This window comes from Mus caroli, chromosome 13 (genome assembly GCF_900094665.2).
Source record: "Mus caroli chromosome 13, CAROLI_EIJ_v1.1, whole genome shotgun sequence".
In the NCBI taxonomy this organism is placed as follows: domain Eukaryota; kingdom Metazoa; phylum Chordata; class Mammalia; order Rodentia; family Muridae; genus Mus; species Mus caroli.
In genome coordinates, this window is record NC_034582.1 from 68,561,894 (window position 1) to 68,583,550 (window position 21,657).

The 21,657-nt window shown below is 42.9% G+C and overlaps 1 protein-coding gene across 1 annotated transcript in view; it reads right to left on the minus strand.

The window, feature by feature from the left end:
* Positions 1-273: 273 nt before the first annotated feature.
* Positions 274-21,657, minus strand: part of Trip13 (thyroid hormone receptor interactor 13) — a 22,764-nt gene continuing 1,380 nt past the window's right edge. The window contains exons 2-13 of the mRNA XM_021180283.1: positions 21,321-21,486; positions 18,011-18,140; positions 15,307-15,362; positions 14,802-14,892; positions 13,039-13,111; positions 9,058-9,121; positions 8,022-8,108; positions 7,667-7,773; positions 6,080-6,233; positions 3,272-3,384; positions 2,314-2,383; positions 274-1,154 (exon numbers count right to left, since the gene is read on the minus strand). Coding sequence (XP_021035942.1) covers positions 1,059-1,154; positions 2,314-2,383; positions 3,272-3,384; positions 6,080-6,233; positions 7,667-7,773; positions 8,022-8,108; positions 9,058-9,121; positions 13,039-13,111; positions 14,802-14,892; positions 15,307-15,362; positions 18,011-18,140; positions 21,321-21,486 — 1,207 coding nt within the window. The 3' untranslated portion in view covers positions 274-1,058. The remainder of the gene's footprint in view (positions 1,155-2,313; positions 2,384-3,271; positions 3,385-6,079; positions 6,234-7,666; positions 7,774-8,021; positions 8,109-9,057; positions 9,122-13,038; positions 13,112-14,801; positions 14,893-15,306; positions 15,363-18,010; positions 18,141-21,320; positions 21,487-21,657) is intronic.

Here is a 21,657-nt window from a genome sequence, read left to right on the forward strand (position 1 = left end):
TGGGGGCCAAGGAGTCAGAGAGCAGGGTTCTGCTTTCAGTGCCCTGCTAGTAACAGGTGGTAGAGTTTAGTAGTTAGGCAGGAGCCAGGGCCTGTAGTGTCTCAGAAGTACTACCCTCAAATCTGATTGGCAGAGTGGATGAGTTCCTGCCAATGATGCAACTGTACCATGAGATCCTGGGAACACAGCAGACTTAATGCTGTGTGAGTATGCCAGTCATTATTAGTAAAACTCACAGCACTTGAAGCAGACGTTAGAATAAAAATAAGAGAATTCTGAAAACAAGTTTAATATTACAAAATGTTCTATGACAAATGCAGCATTCCATTTAAAAGTGTATTCATGTATAAAGTATTAGTGCCAAACTACTTTTGGCAGAAGATGACATAAAACATGATATTCTGTGAGGTGCAACACATATTGACTTGTTTTATATTTGGTAACAAGAATTTTCACTTGAAATCCAAGTAAAATGACTGGAGAAACAAAACACACATTGCCTGATTGACTCGACCATAGAAAGTACACACTGCTCCTGTGCACTACCAAGGAAGTCTTCATCTTCTGACCTGCACCCTTCTCAGCTTCTGTATCACAAGAACACGTCTTCCTCAGCCACTACATAGCATCCTGTGCCGACCAAAGCCGACTCAAGCCAGAAAGCAACTGCTCCCTTGTAGCCTGAGCAAAGAATCCATCTTTCAATGCTGTAACTGCATTAGTTAGCATCCCTCTTGTTCTATGACAGCTGTTTTGATTTCCCTTTATTTTAAACAAATTCTAACATCTTGTGTCTGACAGGCTTGAGTCAGGATGGGGCTTTACATAGATGCAAACAGACTGGAATTATCTTTTAAAAACAGTGAAAAAGACAAGCAGTTTGCCTTTAGATGTGCACTGTAAAATAACACAAACATAGTCCTTTTGACAAAGTTTGTACACCCATCTGTCTGGCCTGCAGATCTACATGGTTTAGAGTCATTTCTGATGCACACTGTGAGGTAGACAGTATCACCTCCTACTTGTCCATTGAAAACCATAGATATGGATGTCTGGGATCAAACATAAGCTGAAAGTTTCTTTTTCTCCTCAAACTGTTTGTCCACTGCCAGAGATAGGGCCTGGAGGAAACCCTCGATGGTGACGCTGGGGGCCTGAAAAGAGATGACCATTACTGAATGGAGTTGTGCTTTTAGTGGGGCTAACCGACAGCTACCATCTATACATTTGTGGAATTAGGAAGAGGCTCAGCTCTATGCAGGACAGACAAGCCCAGGACCTCTCAGGCCCACAACAGGGAACCCAGATGTGGTTTGTAAAAGATGATATAATTTACTGTTTCCCAGGTAGGGGGGACCAGCACTCATACACCTGCGAAGAAGGAAAAGAATCTGTTTGGAACAGAACATGGGGTCTCAAGGCCTGCCGTTTTGGAACCATTTGCAAAGAGTTTATCCAATGTCCTGGAACTGTGAGGCCCAACACTGATGCTTTATCACTATAAATATGTAGGAATCACTATAGAGCTCAACACAAAGCTCTCCCTTTTGAGTCAAAGCACTCATACTCAGGCCTACTGAAAGCCACACCTACACAGCAGGTGTACATACTTTTGGCCAGGCAGAAAACCAGGACTTAAGAGAACCTTGTGGCTGATGGGCTTGGGCTGGGGCCTGGCTCTGAACAGCTAAGGGAGTGATTCCAGGTCACCATTGAGTGTGAGCAGAACCAGGCTCATGGGGCACAGATACTGAGGAGGAGGAGGGCTTTAGACACAAGTTTCCCAATGCACTATGTACATGTGTACCTGTGAGCATTGCATATGTATAGGTTTGCACGTATGAGTAGACACCTAGAAGAGCCACTTCTTCCCAAGCACCTGCTTCGTCTATGATGGACAGTATTATCAACTTGACTGAGTCTAAAGTCACCTGGGAGACAGGTCTCTGGGCATGTCTTTAGAGAATTATCCCAATTACATCAATTGTGGTGACAAGACCTGTCCATTGTGGTAGCATCACTTCTTGGTTGGGGTCCTGAACTGTATAAATGGAAAAGGGAACTGTGAAGCCCCATCTATTCATTATTCATTCTCTGCTTCTTGATTGTGGACCAGTGACTTCAAGTTCCTGCTGCTTTGACTTCTACTCCCTGATGGTCTGTAGCTAGAATAAACTTTTTCTCCATGAAATTGATTTTTAAAGAATATTTTATCACAGCAACTGGAAAAGAAACTAAGATACTACCCCAGAATCCTGTGAGCAGCGTGGGTGAGAGACCTGGGTATCTAACACAGGGCAAAGGGAAGCTTACCTGGATGTAGAGAGCATGAGCCAGGAAAGGGAGTTTCCTCAAGACCCGGCCACTGAGGCCCTCACTCTTCCTGTATGAAAATAATCATATTCATAGATATCAACTTCATATAAAAATGTACCCAATTCAGGGATGATTTCCCTCTTTATGGCGAACCAAAACTCAAAGGCTGGCCAAGGCAACCCAAAAGCATAAGGCTCTGTATGACCCTGTGTGGCAGGAAATATCAAAAACTGATGAATGGGCATGTTCCCACCCTCGTGCTGGCAACTCTCAGTCCCTGGTGGTCTGGCCGGGCATGCACTGATGGGCAATGGCCAACCTGTTTTTATCTCACGGAGACTCTGACTCTTAACTCCACAATCTCTCCACCCAGCTCAGGTTCCCATTGGCAGGTTGCTACCACACCAACCCCATGCTTCAAATCCCCCTTGGCCTTTGTGATGCACATCTGGCAAACCCATGCTTTGCCGCTGTACCTTCCTCCCTTGAACTAAGACGAGCCGCCACATGAAGGAAAACACAGCACAAACTTAGTTCAGTAACAATAGTAACTCAATCTCTGGGTACAACTAAACCCTAATCTTGTAAGCCTTATTAAAATCTGCAACTCTAAGTTACTTCCCTTCTCACTTTTCTTCTACCAGCTGCAGGCCGCTGCTGCCTTTGCCAGCTACTCATGCCTACTTTTGCAGTACCCGGATAGCTCACCTCCAGAGCTTTCTCTGGCCTACAAAGAAAATCACAATACCTAGTTACCTCACTTAGCAAGTGATTTTTCTTGGGGTAAAAAATGATTAACAGGCAGGGTGTTGTGGCACGTGCTTTTAATCCCAGTGCTCTAGGAGTCCAGCCTGGTCTACAAAACAAGTCCAGGACAGCCAGGGCTTGATACACAGAGAAACCTTCTTGAAAAAACAAAACAAAACAAAAACCAGAAAAAGACATCAGTTTATACCTTGAAATTTCACTCAAAAGGAGGCTCAACTTTGACACATTATTTTCAATGAAGCCAATCATTTCCAGCTCCCGAAGGGTCAACAACTGCTGACGAGGATATATGATCTGGCACTGGGGAACAAAGCAGCATAGTTACACAGAATCCATGTAACACTTGGTAGAGGAACTATGAGCAAAAGGACCAGTACTTCCAGGGCTATCACAAACTGTCATGACTTATATAAATTCAAAAAAATCACTCAAATACAAGCTCTAGAAAACAGCTCGGCATACTTCTTCCCCCAATTGTACTGGCTAGTTTTGTGTCAACTTGACACAGGATGGAGTTATCACAGAGAAAGGAGCTTCAGTTGGGGAAATGCCTCCAGGAGATCCAGCTGTAAGGCATTTTCTCAATGATCAAGGGGGGAGGTCCCCTTGTGGGTGCCATCTCTGGGCTGGTGGTATTGGTTCTATAAGAGAGCAGGCTGAGCAAGCCAGGGGAAGCAAGCCAGTAAAGAACATTCCTCCATGGCCTCAGCATCAGCTCCTGCTCCCTGACCTGCTTGAGTTCCAGTCCTAACTTCTTCAGTGATGAACAGCAACGTGGAAGTGTAAGCTGAATAAACTCTTTACCCCCACAACTTGCTTCTTGGTCATGATGTTTTGTCTAGGAATAGAAACCCTGACTAAGACACCAACATACCTGTGTTTCTTCAAAGACCAGTATGCAGGTAATAAGGCATGGCTCAGTCAGCAGCCAGCTAGATGCTGAGCTTCTGGCCAAGGTATTTCTTGCTTCATGTCAGGGCTGGGGGAGTGGGTAGGGAGCTGTGAGGGGTGGTATTAAGCAGCTGCCTTAGTTCTAGAAATATGTGTTGAACCTAGAGGAGCAGAACTGGATTGCAGAGCCAGGACCACAGCTGTCCTCAAAGGAAGACTTAGTCTGCTCTTGAGGAATGACTAGTTTATTAGAAAGACAGACATGGCAGTAGGTCCCTGAAGCATTCCCTCATAAGAAGCATTAGAGGCTTTGTCAAGTTGCTGCATTAAGCCTTCAGGGTGGCCCTGACTGCTTCCACAGAACCTTTCTATGTATACTTTGGAGGTTTGTGGGTAAAGAGAGAAACAGGTTTCTGTTTGGTATTCTTACCTTTCTGCATAAGTGATTGTTTCAGGTCCCCACAGTCAGTGAATTTATACAGGCAGGCACACATCCCAAGAGCCCAGAGTGTAAGCTCCTGATAGTGAGACCCAATTACACAGTCTCTGCCTTCAGTGTCTGCATAGCTTGTTCTTTTCTTTTGCATGTGCATGCGTTGTGTATGTCTGCATTTGCATGATCAGTATGCTGATGTTTTTCTATCTTAAAGAAAGAAGGCAAGATCTCTCTCTTGAACCCAGAGCTTGCAAATTTGACTAATTAGCTAGCTGGCTCCCTCCAAGGATCCCATCTCCATCTCTAACTCCTGGGATCATAGGCAGGTTTGCTACATTTTGTGGGAACCTGAGCTTTAGTCCTCATGCTTGGCTGGCACTTTATCCAATAAATCATCTCCCAAACTCTAAATTTTTCACAAAATGACCAAAGTAAGAAACTGGATTCACACTCGGGAGGCAGAGGCAGGCGGATTTCTGAGTTCAAAGCCAGCCTGGTCTACAAAGTGAGTTCCAGGACAGCCAGGGCTACACAGAGAAACACTGTCTCGAAAAAACAAAACAAAACAAACAAACAAACAAACAAAAAGAAACTGGATTCAGCCCCACCCCCACCCCAAATCTGTACCTCTAAGCTAAACCTCAGAACATTCTAGATTCATGGTACAAGTGACAAATGTACCTTTATGAGGGCGGAAGACGCATCAAAGGTGTCTTTGGCCTCTGACACATCCAGCTTCCTCACCGGACCTTGCCTCATGAGAAAGTTCTTTGGTAGTAAAGAAGCTCCACATAGATGCCCCATACTCACTGAAGCCAGGTCAAGTTGCCAATGCCAGAACCATGTTAACTTGACTACCTACTGATGAGCTGGCTTCCTATTCCTGCCCAAAAGTGACCAAGCATTTTTGGTAAGAACAGCAAGGCCCACTATCTTATGAAGTGTCAGGCAATGGCTACAGGATCCATTGAGGACAATTCCACTCTTCTGGCTAGGGAAAATTTCACTACAGCAATCATTATAAATCTCTACTTGTTGGCTTGCTTGGTTCCTGCCCAAGTTCCTTACACTCTATACTAAAAAAAAAAAAAAAAAACGTTCTTGCAGCACGAGCTATCAGATGCTGGTCTAAGAACCACAGCTTTCACTCAGTCATAGGTCTGTCTGTGAACTTCAGTTACTGTAACTTTCAGTCAGATGGTATTCAGTCAGTGTAACCTGTGAAGCAAGACTTTCATTGTTCTTTGTATAAACTAAGAGACTGGTCACTTTTACATTCTATGGCTGGCTCAGAACCAGGATGTGTTTAATAGTCTGCCTACAGCCCTCTCACTAACCTTCTATATACTGGTACCTCACTCAAATACTGAAAAGTGTTAATCACATAGTACCAGAAGAACAGAAAGATTGTTCAAAGTATGGTTCAATGACATATATATATAAAAGTGCTATACAAAACCATTATTTTATAGTCTTATTCAAATATTTTTAACTCTTAATGGAAGTAAAAGTCAAAAATACTGAGCCAGCAGGCATAATCTAGATAATTTTCAATGTAAGAAGCCTATAATAAAATGCCTATGAGAACCAGTGTACATTAAGCTATGCCAATTAACTACCAACATGTAGAAATCTAGTAATGGTCAGGAGTGAAATAGACAAAGGTACCTTCATCAGTTCTTCTAAACAAGACAGGTAGATTTTGAAGATGGCTGCTGCAGAGGGGGGGCCGATGTATTGCTTGATGTCAGCTCTATCCACAAAAGCCACATCAATCTTCTCAGTGATGTTGGAAGTGGTCAGAATCACCACATTGGAATGCCTGTTGTCATGAATAAGAAAGAACTAGGCACAATTACACCAGTCCTGCCAGTGCAAAGTCAAACAGTCTTCTGAGGGGGGAGTGAGGATGATTATAGGAGAGACAGAGAGAAGATAGAAGAAGCAGATAATGGGAGAGCTGCAGGTCATTACCACACCGAGTGTATTTCCCATAGCCTTCTTATGCTTCAGTATTGTGGGAAGCAAAGCCATAAGCTAACAGAAACAATTTCTTAAAATATACACAAAACATTTGTTCCTATCCCCCCAAAACCTCTGTTCTTTCCACCGAGGTCAATAGAATTTTCAGCTCCTAGCCTTGAGCCTCATGTGCACCTCCTCTTATCCTTCCACGCCTCAGCAGGCTGGGAAATAGACAACAGGCCCTGACCTGCCTTGACTCTGCCTGGCAGGAAGACTTTTTCTCTTTTTTCTCTACTTCAGAAGTGGTAAATGACTCCCAACATACAATGTGCTTTAAAGACTCAGTTCTGTTCTGCCCTATTTGACAGGTACATAGTAGGAAGACAGTAAGTCCATGAGTGGAACAACCTAGCTAGCTTTATTTGGTGGCTGTGCTTTATCCCAGAGTAACCTTCCAACACAGCCTTTATATCCTGACAGCCCTGATCTCTTTATAGTCAGGCTCTCCTGGCTTGCAGCAGGTCTATGTTCAACAGGTACTCCCAAGGCTTTTGCATCTGGAAAGCTGTAGTATACTCTATTGGGGACTTGTTGTCTCACCTACTTGAGCTTTGGGGAAGATCTTACTTTGTGCAACATCCCTGACCACCCTATGTACAACCTTAGTGAAGACTGAGGCAATGGAGGCTATCAGCCTTAAGCATAATAAAGGCAGAAGGGACACCATGGGGTGGTGTCTTTCTGACCCATATCACCTTTTAACTAATGGGAAGACGATAACTGCCTCTTCTGGTGGTGGGGACAGGAGTGAGGGTGGAGTGGGGAGGGCAGACAACTAAGATAATGGAATATTCCAGGCAGTGGGGGGTGGGGGAGGAGATCACAAGCATTATAGCAGATCCTATAGAGGCCAGTGGAAGCCTATCAGTCCAACAGGGAACCTCGCTCGGGAGTGCATAGTCTGTCAGTAGGACAGGGTAGTGTGGAAGAAAGCTGACCAGCTGAACACAGGACCTAGGTAAGAATGGTCTGAGGCTTAGTGTTTCTCTTGTCTATTATTGGAATTTGGCACACAGAACTAGGAGTGATGCTGGAAAAGAGAGTGGTGAGGGTTTCAGACAGACTGTGGAAGGCACCGCACCTTCCTTGGAGACTGCAGGGAGACAATGGCAGCAAAAGCCAGCGTGAGGGAAATGTTTAAAGCCATCAAGCCGCTTAAGAGCAATTTTAATGTTATTTGCTCATCACAATTCGCCCTCACCACTGATGAGCTATCTATCCCAGTATTACCTTTTAATCTGATCAATCTGAGTCAACACAGCATTGACTACTCGGATAGCATCTGATGGCTCTGCACCTGCCCTGCAAGCATTTCGAGCAGCTGTAAGACTCTCCACCTGTGGGGACAGAATAACAGGTCAAAAGGAAGAGTCACTAGCACTTCACAGGCAGCTAAGGATTGTGTCAGTCGTCTGAATAAAAAGAATGAAGGTGCCTACTATGTGTGTTGCTGCTCCTAGAAGCTCAATGCATGGGGTGCTAAGAAAAGATCCATAGAAAAGAGCTTGCTACACCAAGTGAGAGGGCTCAGGCAGAAAGAGCAAGAGGCAATCCAGGCAAAGAATGACTACCTTTGAGTGCATACCTCATCAATCAGAACAAACACCAAAGCTTCTTTATCATCAATCAAGTCCTGAATCTTCTGGAACATCTTAGTTACCAATTTGCCACTCTGGAACCAAAGTACTAATATCAGTAGTGCCAATTTGTAGTCAATTGATACAGGAGCACAAAAAGCATCACAACTGTGGCCACCTCTCTGATGGACCTTCAGAAAACTCCAAGCATGAGACAAGATCTAGAGATGGCTCTAGAGATTAGCATAAATACTACCGCATTCTAGGACGTGGATACCTGAGACATTGCTCAGGGAAACACAGTGCAAGTGACCTCATTGATGATCAAACTTACTCCCCTGGGAACAAGGCAAAGCACTGATAGCAATACAGAAACTGATAAGGGAAAATTACAGGTACTCTGTTCCCAGTTGCCTATGTATCCCGCCTTAACACCACCCAAGAGCATACTGAGATGACATGCCTTGGGCACACAGGCTTTCAGGACTCAGTTGCACACACAACATTGTACTGGGGTACACCTCAATTCAGATCCAGAGTACATGAGTATGAAGGCTCCTTGGCAAAAAAAAAAAGGGCAGTCTAAATGAGACCACAGGATTTGGTACTTGTTGAATGCCTAGTGGGTGTCTTGCTCTACCCAATTAGAGGTCTGGGATATGACCTTGGAGGGTTTGTTTCTTCAATTTAGCCTGCCTCCACGTCCTCTAGCTCTGAAGTCCATCTCTGACCATATTCAGGCATTTTGTTACTTTCTCATTTCACCTACCTCTTTCCAGAAGTTTCTGTGTTTGATATGTTTTGTCTAGACAGAAGACAATTTTCTAACTATGTCTGACAATATCAACAATTAAAACATTTAATACAATCCCAGCACTCGGGAGGCACAGGCAGGCAGATTTCTGAGTTCGAGGCCAGCCTGGTCTACAAAGTGAGTTCCAGGACAGCCAGGGCTATACAGAGAAACCCTGTCTCGAAAAACCAAACCAAACCAAACAAAACAAACAAACAAACAAACAAACAAAAAACCCATTTAATACTTACTTCTGAAAACCACTTAGAAAATAGGCTGTGGCTGTTTATTTCAATCAATTGGCCATACCGATACCTAAGATGATAAAAGGAGACATAAGGAAAATACAACGAATGCCTTTGACACTGCATTCCTCCACTGTCCACATTCTGAGGCTGACCCCCATCCTAATGATACGCAGCTCCATCTAACTAATAATTGTAGAAAACCTAATAGGATGCAATTAACATTTCCAGATAAAAGTAAATCAAGTTTCCCCACATCCTCATCTGAACCAAATAGCAAAAACTTTCATTTTGGTCTGTGCATAACTTTTATTTCCAATATAGTAAATAAAACAAAATAAAAACCATTAAGAAATTTTGACAGCATCTACACATTTTTCTTTTCTATAAACCCCAAAGTGGTGTGACAATTCCTTTGCCCACATACTCAAGTCTTGGAGTACTTAAAGAGTCAAAACTCATGAATGCTGTTAATCAGAGAAAGTCTGAAATGGTACTGCCCTTCACCCAGAAATAGCACACACTGAGCCTCATTATCCAAGGGGAGAAAAGCAGGCTCCTAGAACATATTCCCTCCCCTCACCCATCTCCCTTTTGAAACAGTGTACACAGCTCTGGCTGTCTTAGAACTCTCTATGTCGATCAGGCTTCCCAGACTCTTTATAGTTCTCAGGTCATGGCTCCACAGAATTCCTTGCTTTTAAGAAGAAGAATCCTTTGGTAAGGATTTTGTTGAATACACAGGGGAGGGAGGTGGTTCCCAAGGGAAATGCTCTAAGAGTGTCCCTGGCTGTCCATCGGGCCTCTTTCAACTATAAACCAAGAGATCCTAGACATTGTGGAGCCGAGCAAATCAAGGCTTAGAGTTTGAGGAAGAGAGGTATCTATAGGCTGTGGGGCAGACTTCCACAGAGGAAGGGGAAATGAAATAAATCCCTGAAACCAGCATGGGAACCCTGTGTGTTTGCTGAACACCAAGGCATGTGAACAGGGAGAGTCCACAAAGCTTGAAGGCCTTTGTAGCTCACACAGGCTAGAAAAACCCAGGCTACTATGGCCCAAGCGGAGAGAGTTCTATCTTAACCTACGAGGAACTTGTAGGTGGCGACTGTAGGCAAAGCACACACCAGAGCAAAGATAAAACTAAACCTGATCCACTTCCCCAGGACTCTGAAAACAAACCTCAGAAACCTAGGTTACAAGTAGTTGAAAAGGCTACCAGAACCTAGCCAGCAGATTTAAAAGTAAGATGTGAAAATCTAGGTCCTTTAGTCAGAGTGTTAAGCATTTGTGTAAAATACACTTGATATGCTGAATTATTTTTTCTTCATTGTGACCCTATACTCAACAAGCAAGTTAAGGGAGAGGGGCATTATTTTTGCTCACAGTTCTGAGGAACACAGTCCATCATGGTAGAGAAGACAGGATGGCAGGAGTGGCTTTGCCCACAGCATCAACCACAAGCAGAGGAAACAGGGCTACCAGTCAGCTGGCTTCCTCTTCTCTTTCAATTCATATTGAGACACTAGCCAAATGGTGTCACCTATATTTAGGGCATGCTTTCCTTTCTTTGTCAGTCTCCCTCAAAGGCAGACTGACTTTTATCTAGGTGATTTCAAATCCATTCAGATTGACAATGAAGACAACACATATGCCAGGAAGAAGAAACGTGTGAGGAGATAATAACACAAGTGATAGGCAAGAACATCTTTTTAAAAAGCCATAAACTGATTCAGACTTTAACAAGAACATATGAAAGAAGGAAGAACACAAAAAAGAACCAAGAGAAATCTTCAGAGAAAGAAAACAGTGTGAGTTAAAAAAGGAACTAAATGATTGGGAATAATCTAGATACTACAAAAAATACACAAACTTAAGGATACAGCAAGAGAAACTTTAAAATTAAGTACAGATATTTTTTTAAAGCTGAAAAAAGGGGAGCTGGAGATCCGAGGTTAAGAGCACTGACTGACTGCTCTTCCAGAGACCTGGGTCTGATTCCCAGCAACCTCATGGCTGCTCACAACCAACTGAAACTCTAGTTCCTCGGGATCTGATAGGCTCTTTTGGCTTCTCTGGGCACCAGGCACACATGCGTTACACAGATATACACACAGGCAAAACACCTATACACATTAAAATAAAGTAAAACACTTTTAAAAATAAAGAGCTGAAATAAAAGGGCAAAGTACATGGGTGGTCTGTGTACAACACCTAGCAAGCAGTCTCACAGGCTGAAGAAGAGATTCCCATGTAATCATCACATGGTTGTCAAATGTGAAGAGAACTGAGACCCCAAATAGACAGAACTCAAGGAAGGACAGGAAATGAAGGATCCAGTGCAGTGGAATGACATGGTTTCTACCCCTGGGACAGGGTCAGCGGGCATTGTCCTCCAGGAGTATAGACGGCTGCTGTGGTCATAAGATTTGCTTGTATAATAATATACATTATTTTTACATTCCTCCAAGGAATGTCCTCCCTATTAAAGTTAATGACTCCGTGATAATAATCAGAGAAAGCAAGAGGATGGGAGGCAAGGGTGTGGCTAATGTCTCAGCAAAATGACAAATAATGGGACCTTCGGAACAGTCCTTAAGGCTGTGGAAAAGGATTTTTAAAAATGAGCTCACGCCTTTAATCCCAGCACTTGGGAGGCAGAGGCAGGTGGATTTCTGATTTCAAGGCCAGCCTGGTCTACAAAGTGAGTTCCAGGACAGCCAGAGCTACACAGAGAAACCCTGTCTTGAAAAAAAAAAAAAAAAAAAAGAGTTCGAAACTGCATAATTTCTCAACTGTGCAAAAATACAAGGGGCTTCACAGATATAAAGTAAGAAAGGCAACCTGTACTATGAGCTAGCCTATCAGAAAGACACTAAGGAAGGTGACAAAGATTTAGGGAGTGGGCACCACCCAGCTAAGTTTTTTGTTTGTTTGTTTATGCTTATAAATGCAGATTCCTGAGTTCAGGTCATCCTGGTCTAGGTGAGGTTGGAATGGTAATCTCAGGACAAGGTCCCACCCAGTTAAATTTACAAAGGCAGGCAGATCTCTGAATTCTTTTGCAAGGTTAAAGAAAAAAAATGTTTTTGTCCTTTTCCTAAGAGTCATTATGAGATGATCTAGAGGGAACCTAGAATAAATAACTAAATTGATATGTAAATTTAAAAAACTGCCCTTTTGGTTGGCATGAGATGAGCTACCAAAGACATCAGTTCTGTTTTAGAAATTTTTTTCTCTAATGAGAACGCTTCAAGAATTTTTTCTAACAGAATTTCTGATTTTAGTCGGAAAATCTATGAAGAACATACACAGCTCTTTTAGAATGCTTTCTAGCGGCTATCCAGAGAAGGCTGTCTGAAGAGAGAACACAGATCTTTTAGAATTTTTTTTTTGGGGGGCTTTCTGATTTTGATTGGAAAATCCAAGAATTACTTTTAGAAAATTTTTAAACAGTTATTTCTGACTTCATTAGAAGATCCAATGAATTTTTATGGCAGTTCTTCTGACTTTGATCAGAGAGCTTTTAGAATTTTTACTAGCAGAGAGAGCTGTCTCAACTAGAGTCTGGAAAGCCATCTCAGCAGGACATAGGCTTGGACTGGTGATTTGACTTTGAGTTGTTTGTTTTCACCGCTCCTAAACACCCAGTTTCTCAGGAACCCCTCTCCAAGCCAAGGCTAGCCCTTGGCAAGATAAGACCACAGGGACATCACTGTCCTTTTCCTACTGTGTCACCCATGAGCATGACACCAGGGGCAGAGAAACCTTTCTTTGGTACACATGCTGTAGGACAGTGCTCCGCTGCCACCATTATCCCCAGGGTACTTTACAAGACTGAATCAAACCCGAGACCATGCTGGGTATAGAGGAATGAACTGACCTACACCCAAGGAGAGGAACTCATGAATCATGACTGAAAACAAACATTTGAAATGTCCCAACTCCTGTGCCTGCTTCTTTCCTCTCTGCTGTCACCAAAGTTACCTGCTTGACAGTCTGATGGTCAGTTTTTGGGCTAATGCCTTACAAAGGGATGTTTTTCCAGTACCCGGAGGACCTGTAATAATAGCCAAGGAAATATATTCAAGCCATTGCCTTTTAAGCACAGTTAAGTATTATTACTGTTATTACTGTAAGTATTAATTTATTTTAAGTTAAAGCTTAAAAGCTCTCGAGTCTCACCATGTAGTCGACTTCACTGATATGGACTCGCCTATTTCTCCCAGCTGACATACAAAGCTTCTTGGCTTTTAGCAACTCTAGGCATATTGAATAAACACCACATGCCTGGTCTACATCTTGGTGACACCAGCCCTTGTCTCCACACTTCCTTTATGAAGTCCACACTCATCAAGGGACGTTTCAAAGGCCAAATACAGCTTTCTTGGTAAATACAGGTACAAGACCACTCCTGCAGTGGTGTCTCTCACTGTAGATAATGCAAAGGTGACCTGTACCCCCCCTTAGACAAGAACGGCAGTTTATATCTGGAATGTTACTTGGATCATTTGTTAAATGTTTGGTCCTCAGAGTGGTGCCATGAGTGGTTGCAGAAAATGAAAGGTGCAGTGTGGTTTTAGGTCACTGGGGTATGTACTTGAAGGGGCCTGAGAGACCTTGGCCTCTTCCTCTCTTTTCACTCTTGGCTATGAGGTGATAACTGTTCTCCCACGTGCTTCACCACAGGCCCCAAACAGCACAGACAATTGGTGATGGACTGACCCTCTAAAATGTGAACCACATCCACATACATTTGTTTTCTTCTTTGAGACAAGGTCTCAATATGCAGCCATGGCTGGCCTCAAACTTAAGACATCTGCCCACTTCTTCTGCCCCTAATAGGACTGAGATTAAAGATCTACTCTACCATAGCCAGTTTTGTTTTGTTCTTTTTTAAGATTTATTTACATTTTATGTGTATGAGTATTTTGTTTTTACCTGCATGGAAGTGTAACACGTGCATGCAGGACCCTGAGAGTACAGAAGAGGTTATATCAGATCCCCAAGAACTAGAGTTACAGATGGCTGTGAATTACCATGTGGGTGCTGGGACTTGAATCCCAATTCTTCTGCAAAAGTAAGAGTTCTCTTAAACTTCTTAGCCATCTCTCTAGCTCCTTAAAAGATACTTCTTAAAAGATGTTGGGAAATCTGACAATCATAATTGGCATCACCAGGGTAATAGACCCAGGCTTCTCCTTGGCTACAATGTGGATGTTGTCTTTTTCCGTAGACAAAGAGATCTGCCTGCATCTCAAGTGCTGGGATTAAAGGTGTGTGCCGCCAAAGCCTGGCTGTGGCTGTTGTCTTTACTTTGTTCCATCTCTATGCAGCAACGCGGGTGGGAGCAAATCAACAATTTCCTTCTAAAAAGGAGCTGACACATTATCTTTAAAAACATGGCTCCTATAGTTCACTCTCATGAAGTGAAGCAGTTGCTATTACAAAGAAAAGAAAGTAGACTTGTTTATTCTAAGCAATTATGTTCAGTTGGAAAAATAGGCAACCATTTAATATAAAAAAGGTCAGAAGGAAGCAAACAAGTTGCCCACAAGAGAAAGTCAACTAACAAATTTGCCAGAGACTTCAGTGAACTGAATTAGCTTCACATATATGGAATATTCCAGAACGATCCTCACTCCTTCAGAAATGAAAGAGCTCTAACATTGTAGAAGGAATAGGTATAAATTATTACAAGTCAATTCCAGGCCATTCATTTTGGTCACATGCAAACCCGCCCACCTCACCGTGCAGCAGCACCACCCGGTTCCAGGTGATGAGGTTGCTGTCCACGTTCTTGTCTGAGAAGAGTACAGTGGTCATCACATAATCAAGGAGCTAAAGAGGAAAAGCAGAAAAGCAGATCAGGTACCCGTAAGGCAGGTTTCCAAAAGCATGCTAGGAAGGCCCGCACCTCCTGACACTGAGAGGCCATCTCCTATCAGCTGCTCCTGTTCTAGAAGGCATCTTTAAAAGGTAAGGAGGTAGAATCCTGGTTGGTACCATCCAAAGAGGAAAAACCATCATTGCTTTTACTTAGAATGACAACACACTCTAAGAAAGTACTTGTCAGGCTAGTCTCTGACCATTTTCTACGTAAAGGATCAGTTCTATGCTGGGGAACCTCTGATGGATTGGCATTCAGATGTGGGCCACTGGTAGACAGGATTTCCAAAAACCCTCTTGAATCACAAGACACAATGAGGCTAGAGAGCAAGAAAATAAGTATATTCTGAAAAAAGTACAACTTACATGTGATTTGACCTCCACATCATACACGAGGCTATCCCAAAGTCCGTGAAATTCAGCTGTCAAGGAAAATAAGACAGAAAGTCCAATTTTAGGAAGAATTTGAGACCAACGCTTCCCAACTGCAGATCGAGACTGATACAGAAAGTGGTTTATCTTTTCCCCAAAGTTCAACTTTTCCTAAAAGTAAAGATCTAAAATAAATGCCAGTCATGTAATTTTGACCAATAAGTGAAATAAAAGGATTATTCTTATCAAATCTGATAGCTCAAGGGGAAGGAGGAGGATCAAAAGTTCAAGACCCCTCAGGGTTAAGAGTGAGTTCAAGGGCAGCCTGGGAGAAACCCTATCTCAAACACACACACTTACATACAAAGCCCTGGCATGCAGCTCAGAGGTAGACTGACTGCTCATTGAGTTTATGTGAGGCCTGGAGTTCAATCCCCAATGTAAGAGAGAGAAAATGAATTACTCTTCATGGTTGTGGACTGGTGCTTTACAGATGAATTCTCCCCATCCACCAGGCAAGCTGTCACAGTGCTAGAGGTTCTATGCATGCTACTAAAAGAGAAAGTCACCTACAGTTTTACACAGCTGTGAGCCCTGGAAGTTACAATAAGTTCTGACTGGCCTTCCCAGTCATTTCCATTGGTGCACTGGTGGACTAAGTGTTATAGGAGTTACTAACCACTTTCTGATTGTGTTTAAAGCTCAAACCACAAGACTGAACTCAACCCTGGTTTCATTAACTGGACTAAACTCCATGGCTGACTTGGTCATAGGCCCAGGGGAGAACCTAACACTATTTGTTAAATAGACATAGCAATAAACTCCCCCGACCCTTGCCCTGAGTTTTTTTTTACATCCAGAAATAAGTGGACTTTTGACCCTCATCAGAAAAGTCTCTTTTTATAATAGATATAGCCGGGCGTGGTGGCGCATGCCTTTAATCCCAGCACTCGGGAGGGAGAGGCAGGCGGATTTCTGAATTTGAGGCCAGCCTGGTCTACAAAGTGAGTTCCAGGACAGCCAGGGCTATACAGAGAAACCCTGTCTCCAAAAAAAAAAAAAAAAAAAAAAAGATATAATTGCCACACAGAGGCAGAAAAGAGGTCTAGATGGAGAGTAAGAGACTGTGGAGTTCTTAGCTCTAAATGTGACATCTATAGTGCCCTTAGGCTCAGGGATCATTGGGAAGTGAAAACAATTTTAAGGGCTGGAATTAGAGGATGCTGCAGCATAACAGTATTAGTTGGCTGTGGCTTGTGAAATTCCACCCCTATCTCAGGAACTATTGGAGACGGATGGCTGCTAGGGGAAGAAGAATCAGTTGTGTTGCAGGCCCTAGAAGGCTAAACGTGCTCCAGCAGATGCAGCACCAAGTGGATCCAGTGGGTTTAAGAAAAACAAAATGACAACAAAAAAAACCCAGCACATGCTGTTAGGAGGCAAAAATGGTGGTGAGGACCGGGAGGAATTAGAGGGAGAGGAATGGAGCTGATCTGATCCAAGACCATTATAGGCGGGTATGAAATATCTAAGCACTAAAATGTTTTCCAGAAAAAAACGCCATTGTTTAATATTTTCAGTCTTGCCATTTCCATTACATCTCTTGCTTTCTCCGGGTTTATTTTTTATCACCAGCTCCGTGTTTTTAGAGGAAAAAGAATCCAGGTATTTATTTCAATGCAAGCCTGTAAGTTTCCTTTTGGGGCTAATGTATTTCCATAAGTAGTGGCACACTGTATTTTTGCTTTCATTGAACGCTGCAATTTCTATTTTGTCTTAGACTTGCCTTAAGTTATGATTTAAAGTGTGTTATAAACAATCAAAAACATACTGTATAAACATAAAACTTGATGACTGAATTAATAATTCCTGGCTACTACCTGTTGGAACCCAGTAGCAAAGACCTCAGAGAAGCATTGTCACAGCAGGCAAGGACTGCCTGGTAGAAGAGAAAAATGAGCAGGTATTGTAAAAATTTTTAATTCCGACTCAAGGTTTTTAACCCACCTTTGACCATTTAGTTTTCAGATAAAAGACACACACAACCTTTATAATAAGACAAGCTTTAAGCAGTTCCAACAGGCACTTGACATCCCGGTTATTCACTGTGAGGTGTGCGTCTAAAGGAACAACAGGTCTCAGTTCAGAACTGTGTTCCTTCCTTGGAAATCACCATCAATCAAATCTGTACTCTTCCCCAAAGGCTCACGTACTAAAAGCCTGACCATCAGCATGGCGCTCCCGGGAGGGAGTGGAACTGAAAAGATAGGGCCCGGGAGAAGGTTTTCAATCACGTCCTTGAAGAAGATAGTCAGGGCACAGATCTCTTGCTCTCCCCCTGCATCTGGCCATGAAGAGAACAGGCTTCCTCTGCCACTCCTCCCTCCCACGATATGGCACTCTGCCTTGCTAACGGCACAAAGCAATGGAGCCACTATTTCATAAACTAAAACTGTAAGCCAAAATAATCTTCTCCTAATAAGCTAATTGTCTCAAGCATTTATTATCGTCATAGAAAGCTAACACAGTGAGATCCTTTTATTTCCAAAGGGATAAATCATCCTAAATTCTTACAAAACCAAAGAACCAAATCTTCTCATTAAGTGACATGGAATACCCCAGATGTGCCTTAAGCTTCTGATTTATGCCTTCCTTAGCTGCCTCCCTCCACTACCACCCTACTGTCAGGACCCGGTACCTGCAGGCAGAACCCAGTGACTTGCTGCAATTATATTTTCTGTTTCTTCATCCAAATTTTCACTGCTGGGGCCTTCCTCATTCAGCTGGAAGATGTGAAGCGCAATGGTACATGCACTCAGATCAATGGGCTGTTGATGAGGAAAGAAGAAAACACAGCTATGCAACTCAGGACACGCCTTCTTTACTTGTAGTATATACTCTAAAGTCCAAAATAAAGATCAAGGAATATTGTTATTAAAAACTAGTTCTGGGAAGGAGTTACAGAGACAAAGTTCAGAGCTGAAACTGAAGGAAGGACCATCTAGAGACTGCCCCACCCAGGGATTCATCCCATAAACAACCACCAAACCCAGACACTATTGCAGATGCCAACAACATTTTGCTGATAGGACCCTGATAAAGCTATCTCCTGTGAGGCTGTGCCTGGCAAATACAGAAGTGGATGCTCGCCGGGCGGTGGTGGCACATGCCTTTAATCCCAGCACATGGGAGGCAGGGGCAGGTGGATTTCTGAGTTCAAGGCCAGCCTGGTCTACAGAGTGAGTTCCAGGACAGCCANGAGTTCAAGGCCAGCCTGGTCTACAGAGTGAGTTCCAGGACAGCCAGGGCTATACAGAGAAACCCTGTCTCAAAAAAAAAAAAAAAAAAAAAAAACCCAAAAACAACAACAACAACAAAGTAGATGCTCACAGTCATCTATTGGATGGAGCACAGGGTCCCCAATGAAGAAGCTAGAGAAAGTACCCAAAAAGCTGAAGGGGTCTGCAGCCCTATAGGAGAAACAATATGAACTAACCAGTACTCCCAGAGCTCCCTGGAACTAAACCACCAATCAAAGAAATCAGATGGTGGGACTCCTGTCTCTAGCTGCATATGTAGCAGAGGATGGCCTAGTCAGCCATCAATGGGAGGAGAGGCCCTTGGTCTTGCGAAATCTTGGAGATTCTATGCTCCAGTATAGGGGAATGCCAGGGCCAGGAAGCAGGAGTGGGTGGGTTGGGGAACAGGGGGAGGAGGGGAAGAGAATAGGGTATTTTCAGAAAGGAAACTAGGAAAGGGGATAGCATTTGAAATGTAAATGAAGAAAATATCTAATAAAAATATATTTTAAAAAACCTAGCTCTCAGATTAGATGAAAAGTCTAGCATTTCCTTTCTGATCTATGATTAGCTCTTAAGGAGAAACAGATAGTTTCTCTCCTTCAGGCTCTTGACACCCCGTCAGCCCTGAAAACAGGGTCTTGGCATATAGAACTGGCTACCTGGAATGCCTTCTGTAGACCAAGTGGCCTCAAACTCAGAGATGGAACGGCTTCTGCTCATAAGCACTGGGATTAAAGAGGTGTGCTCTACCATTCCTAACACAACTCATTTTTAAGTGATTTTCTTTTCTTTTTTTGCCATCGTGAAGTTAACACTCAAAAAAGATGCCAACATTTATATAAAGAAGAAAATTCTCTACAACCAAACTCAGAGGTAGTACAGTCATTTGAGCCAGGAGCAGAAATGGTTTTCCATACATCCATACGGTTTCCTGTTTATTTTCCCAGCAGGCCATCTTTATGTCTTTCCTTCATTTAGAATGGCCAAATATCTTGTTTCCCTCCCAAATCAGAATAGGATACCAAGTTTCAAAATGAGAAATAAAGTGCAATTTCACCATGAGGACACATCAAGGCAGAGAAGAGAATGACTTTAGCCTTGACCAAGGGAATGCTGTCAGGTATGTCCACTGAAAAATTAGTATCTTCCCTTTTCTAGTTTACCAGTTCAGTGTTACCTAGTTTGAAGAGGGGTACTAAAGAAGGTTCAAGGCTGGAGAGATGGCTCAGCCCTTAAAGGCTAGGCTCACAACCAAAAATATAAGGTTCAAAGAAGATGAGCTAGGTCAATGGATTTAGATGCTACCCCTTGAAGGGAAGCTACAAACTTTACGAAGAATATTTGCACCTTTCCCTCAGTTGCTTATTCATCATTTACCTGTATCACTGGGGACTTTATAGTGTTTTGAGTCATGACTTAAAACTACAGTAGTTACTGTAACAGTCATTGTTCTAGATTTGGATACTGGGAGAAAAATTAGATTGGCTCGTTTTCTTGTGACACATCCTTATCTTTTTGCTTAATGTTCTGTCACTACAAGAAAACTCAAGTTTTGTAATTTGCCTGCTGTCTCTGGATTTAACTATGTAGCAAGAAACCCAAGTACTCATTACTAGGTTAAATCCAGGGCACACACATCAGTAGGGAGCTGAGCTCCACCCCATCATTCTGTCAACAAGATGGCCATTATGAGAAGGATCCAGCAGGTCCATAGAGACTTGAACTTCCACTTCATCAAACAGCAGCAAAGTGTCTGGAATGGCCCTCTACTTACAGTGGCCCAGTGGAGGCTTGATCTTAACATTTCATTTGGAGGCATATTTGGAGGCTATGCCAACTGTGTCCCTTTTTTTGGGGGGATAAAGGCCAAGGCAATTTTTTAATTTAAATGATCATGCTGTGTTTTCCTTCTGACTCTATATAGAGATGGCAGTAACTGTGCTGTGGGTCTTCTCTGAGACCTTTATAATGAATCATACTATGGTCATGACTCCTGTGAAACTGAGGAAAAGACAAAACCAGAGAATTTCTAAGCTTCAGGTGTTTGATGAAGAGATTTTATAGAATATTTGGTTTCCATCAAAGTGACCGAAGTGGCAATTCAGAGAACTTTAGTATGCTAGAAGTACATAGAAAGAGAATTACGGTCTGTGATGTATTCTAATGCAACATAATTACTAGTAGGTCTGTTTTCCAACTGTCAAATTCTACTTCCAATTTGTTCCAGGCTCTGTCAAGAGCATCCCGACTCACAACATCCCTACTCTAGCACCTAGCTCCAGGACACATAGCTAAAGCTTATCTAGCTACTGTTAGCAATCAGGCATCAGGGACACAACAACAGCAGGATCAGTCATCACAAGCTGCCAAGATGCCACACACTCCTACCCTCGCCACTAGTCACATAACCTTCCTACGTACATGTGCGATCTCCCCTTATAAAAGGACAATCCCTCCTCTCTGCACTCTTTCTTCTCCCTCCACCTTCACCAGAAGCAGCCTATGGAGTCTCCTTCCCTAATAAACCTCCCATGTGAGATCTGTTGCCTAAAGTGACTTTATGGAATCTGTTGCTTAGATTGTAATAGCCACCAAAACCAACAGATAGGGAAGTAACCCGCTATCAACGTCAATGTTAGTTACTTATGACAATTACCTCCTAATCTCTAAGGGCTCAGTTACCAGCACTATGAAGTAGGAATTTACCTGAGGGTCTTTAGCCTTTAATTCTGTGTCAACAATAGACACCGACTGAATATTTCTGGTTAGAAAAGGATCATCAAACTCAGTCCATACATAATCTCCAAACACAATATTATGCCGGTTGAGCAGTCTGTAAACACTTGACTTTATATCTTCTTTTTTTGCAGTGCTAGAAAGATAAATAAAACGTATATAAAAATCTTAGTTAAGAAAAACACTAAAAAGAGCCGGGCGTGGTGGCGCACCTTTAATCCCAGCACTCGGGAGGCAGAGGCAGGCGGATTTCTGAGTTCGAGGCCAGCCTGGTCTACAGAGTGAGTTCCAGGACAGCCAAGGCTAC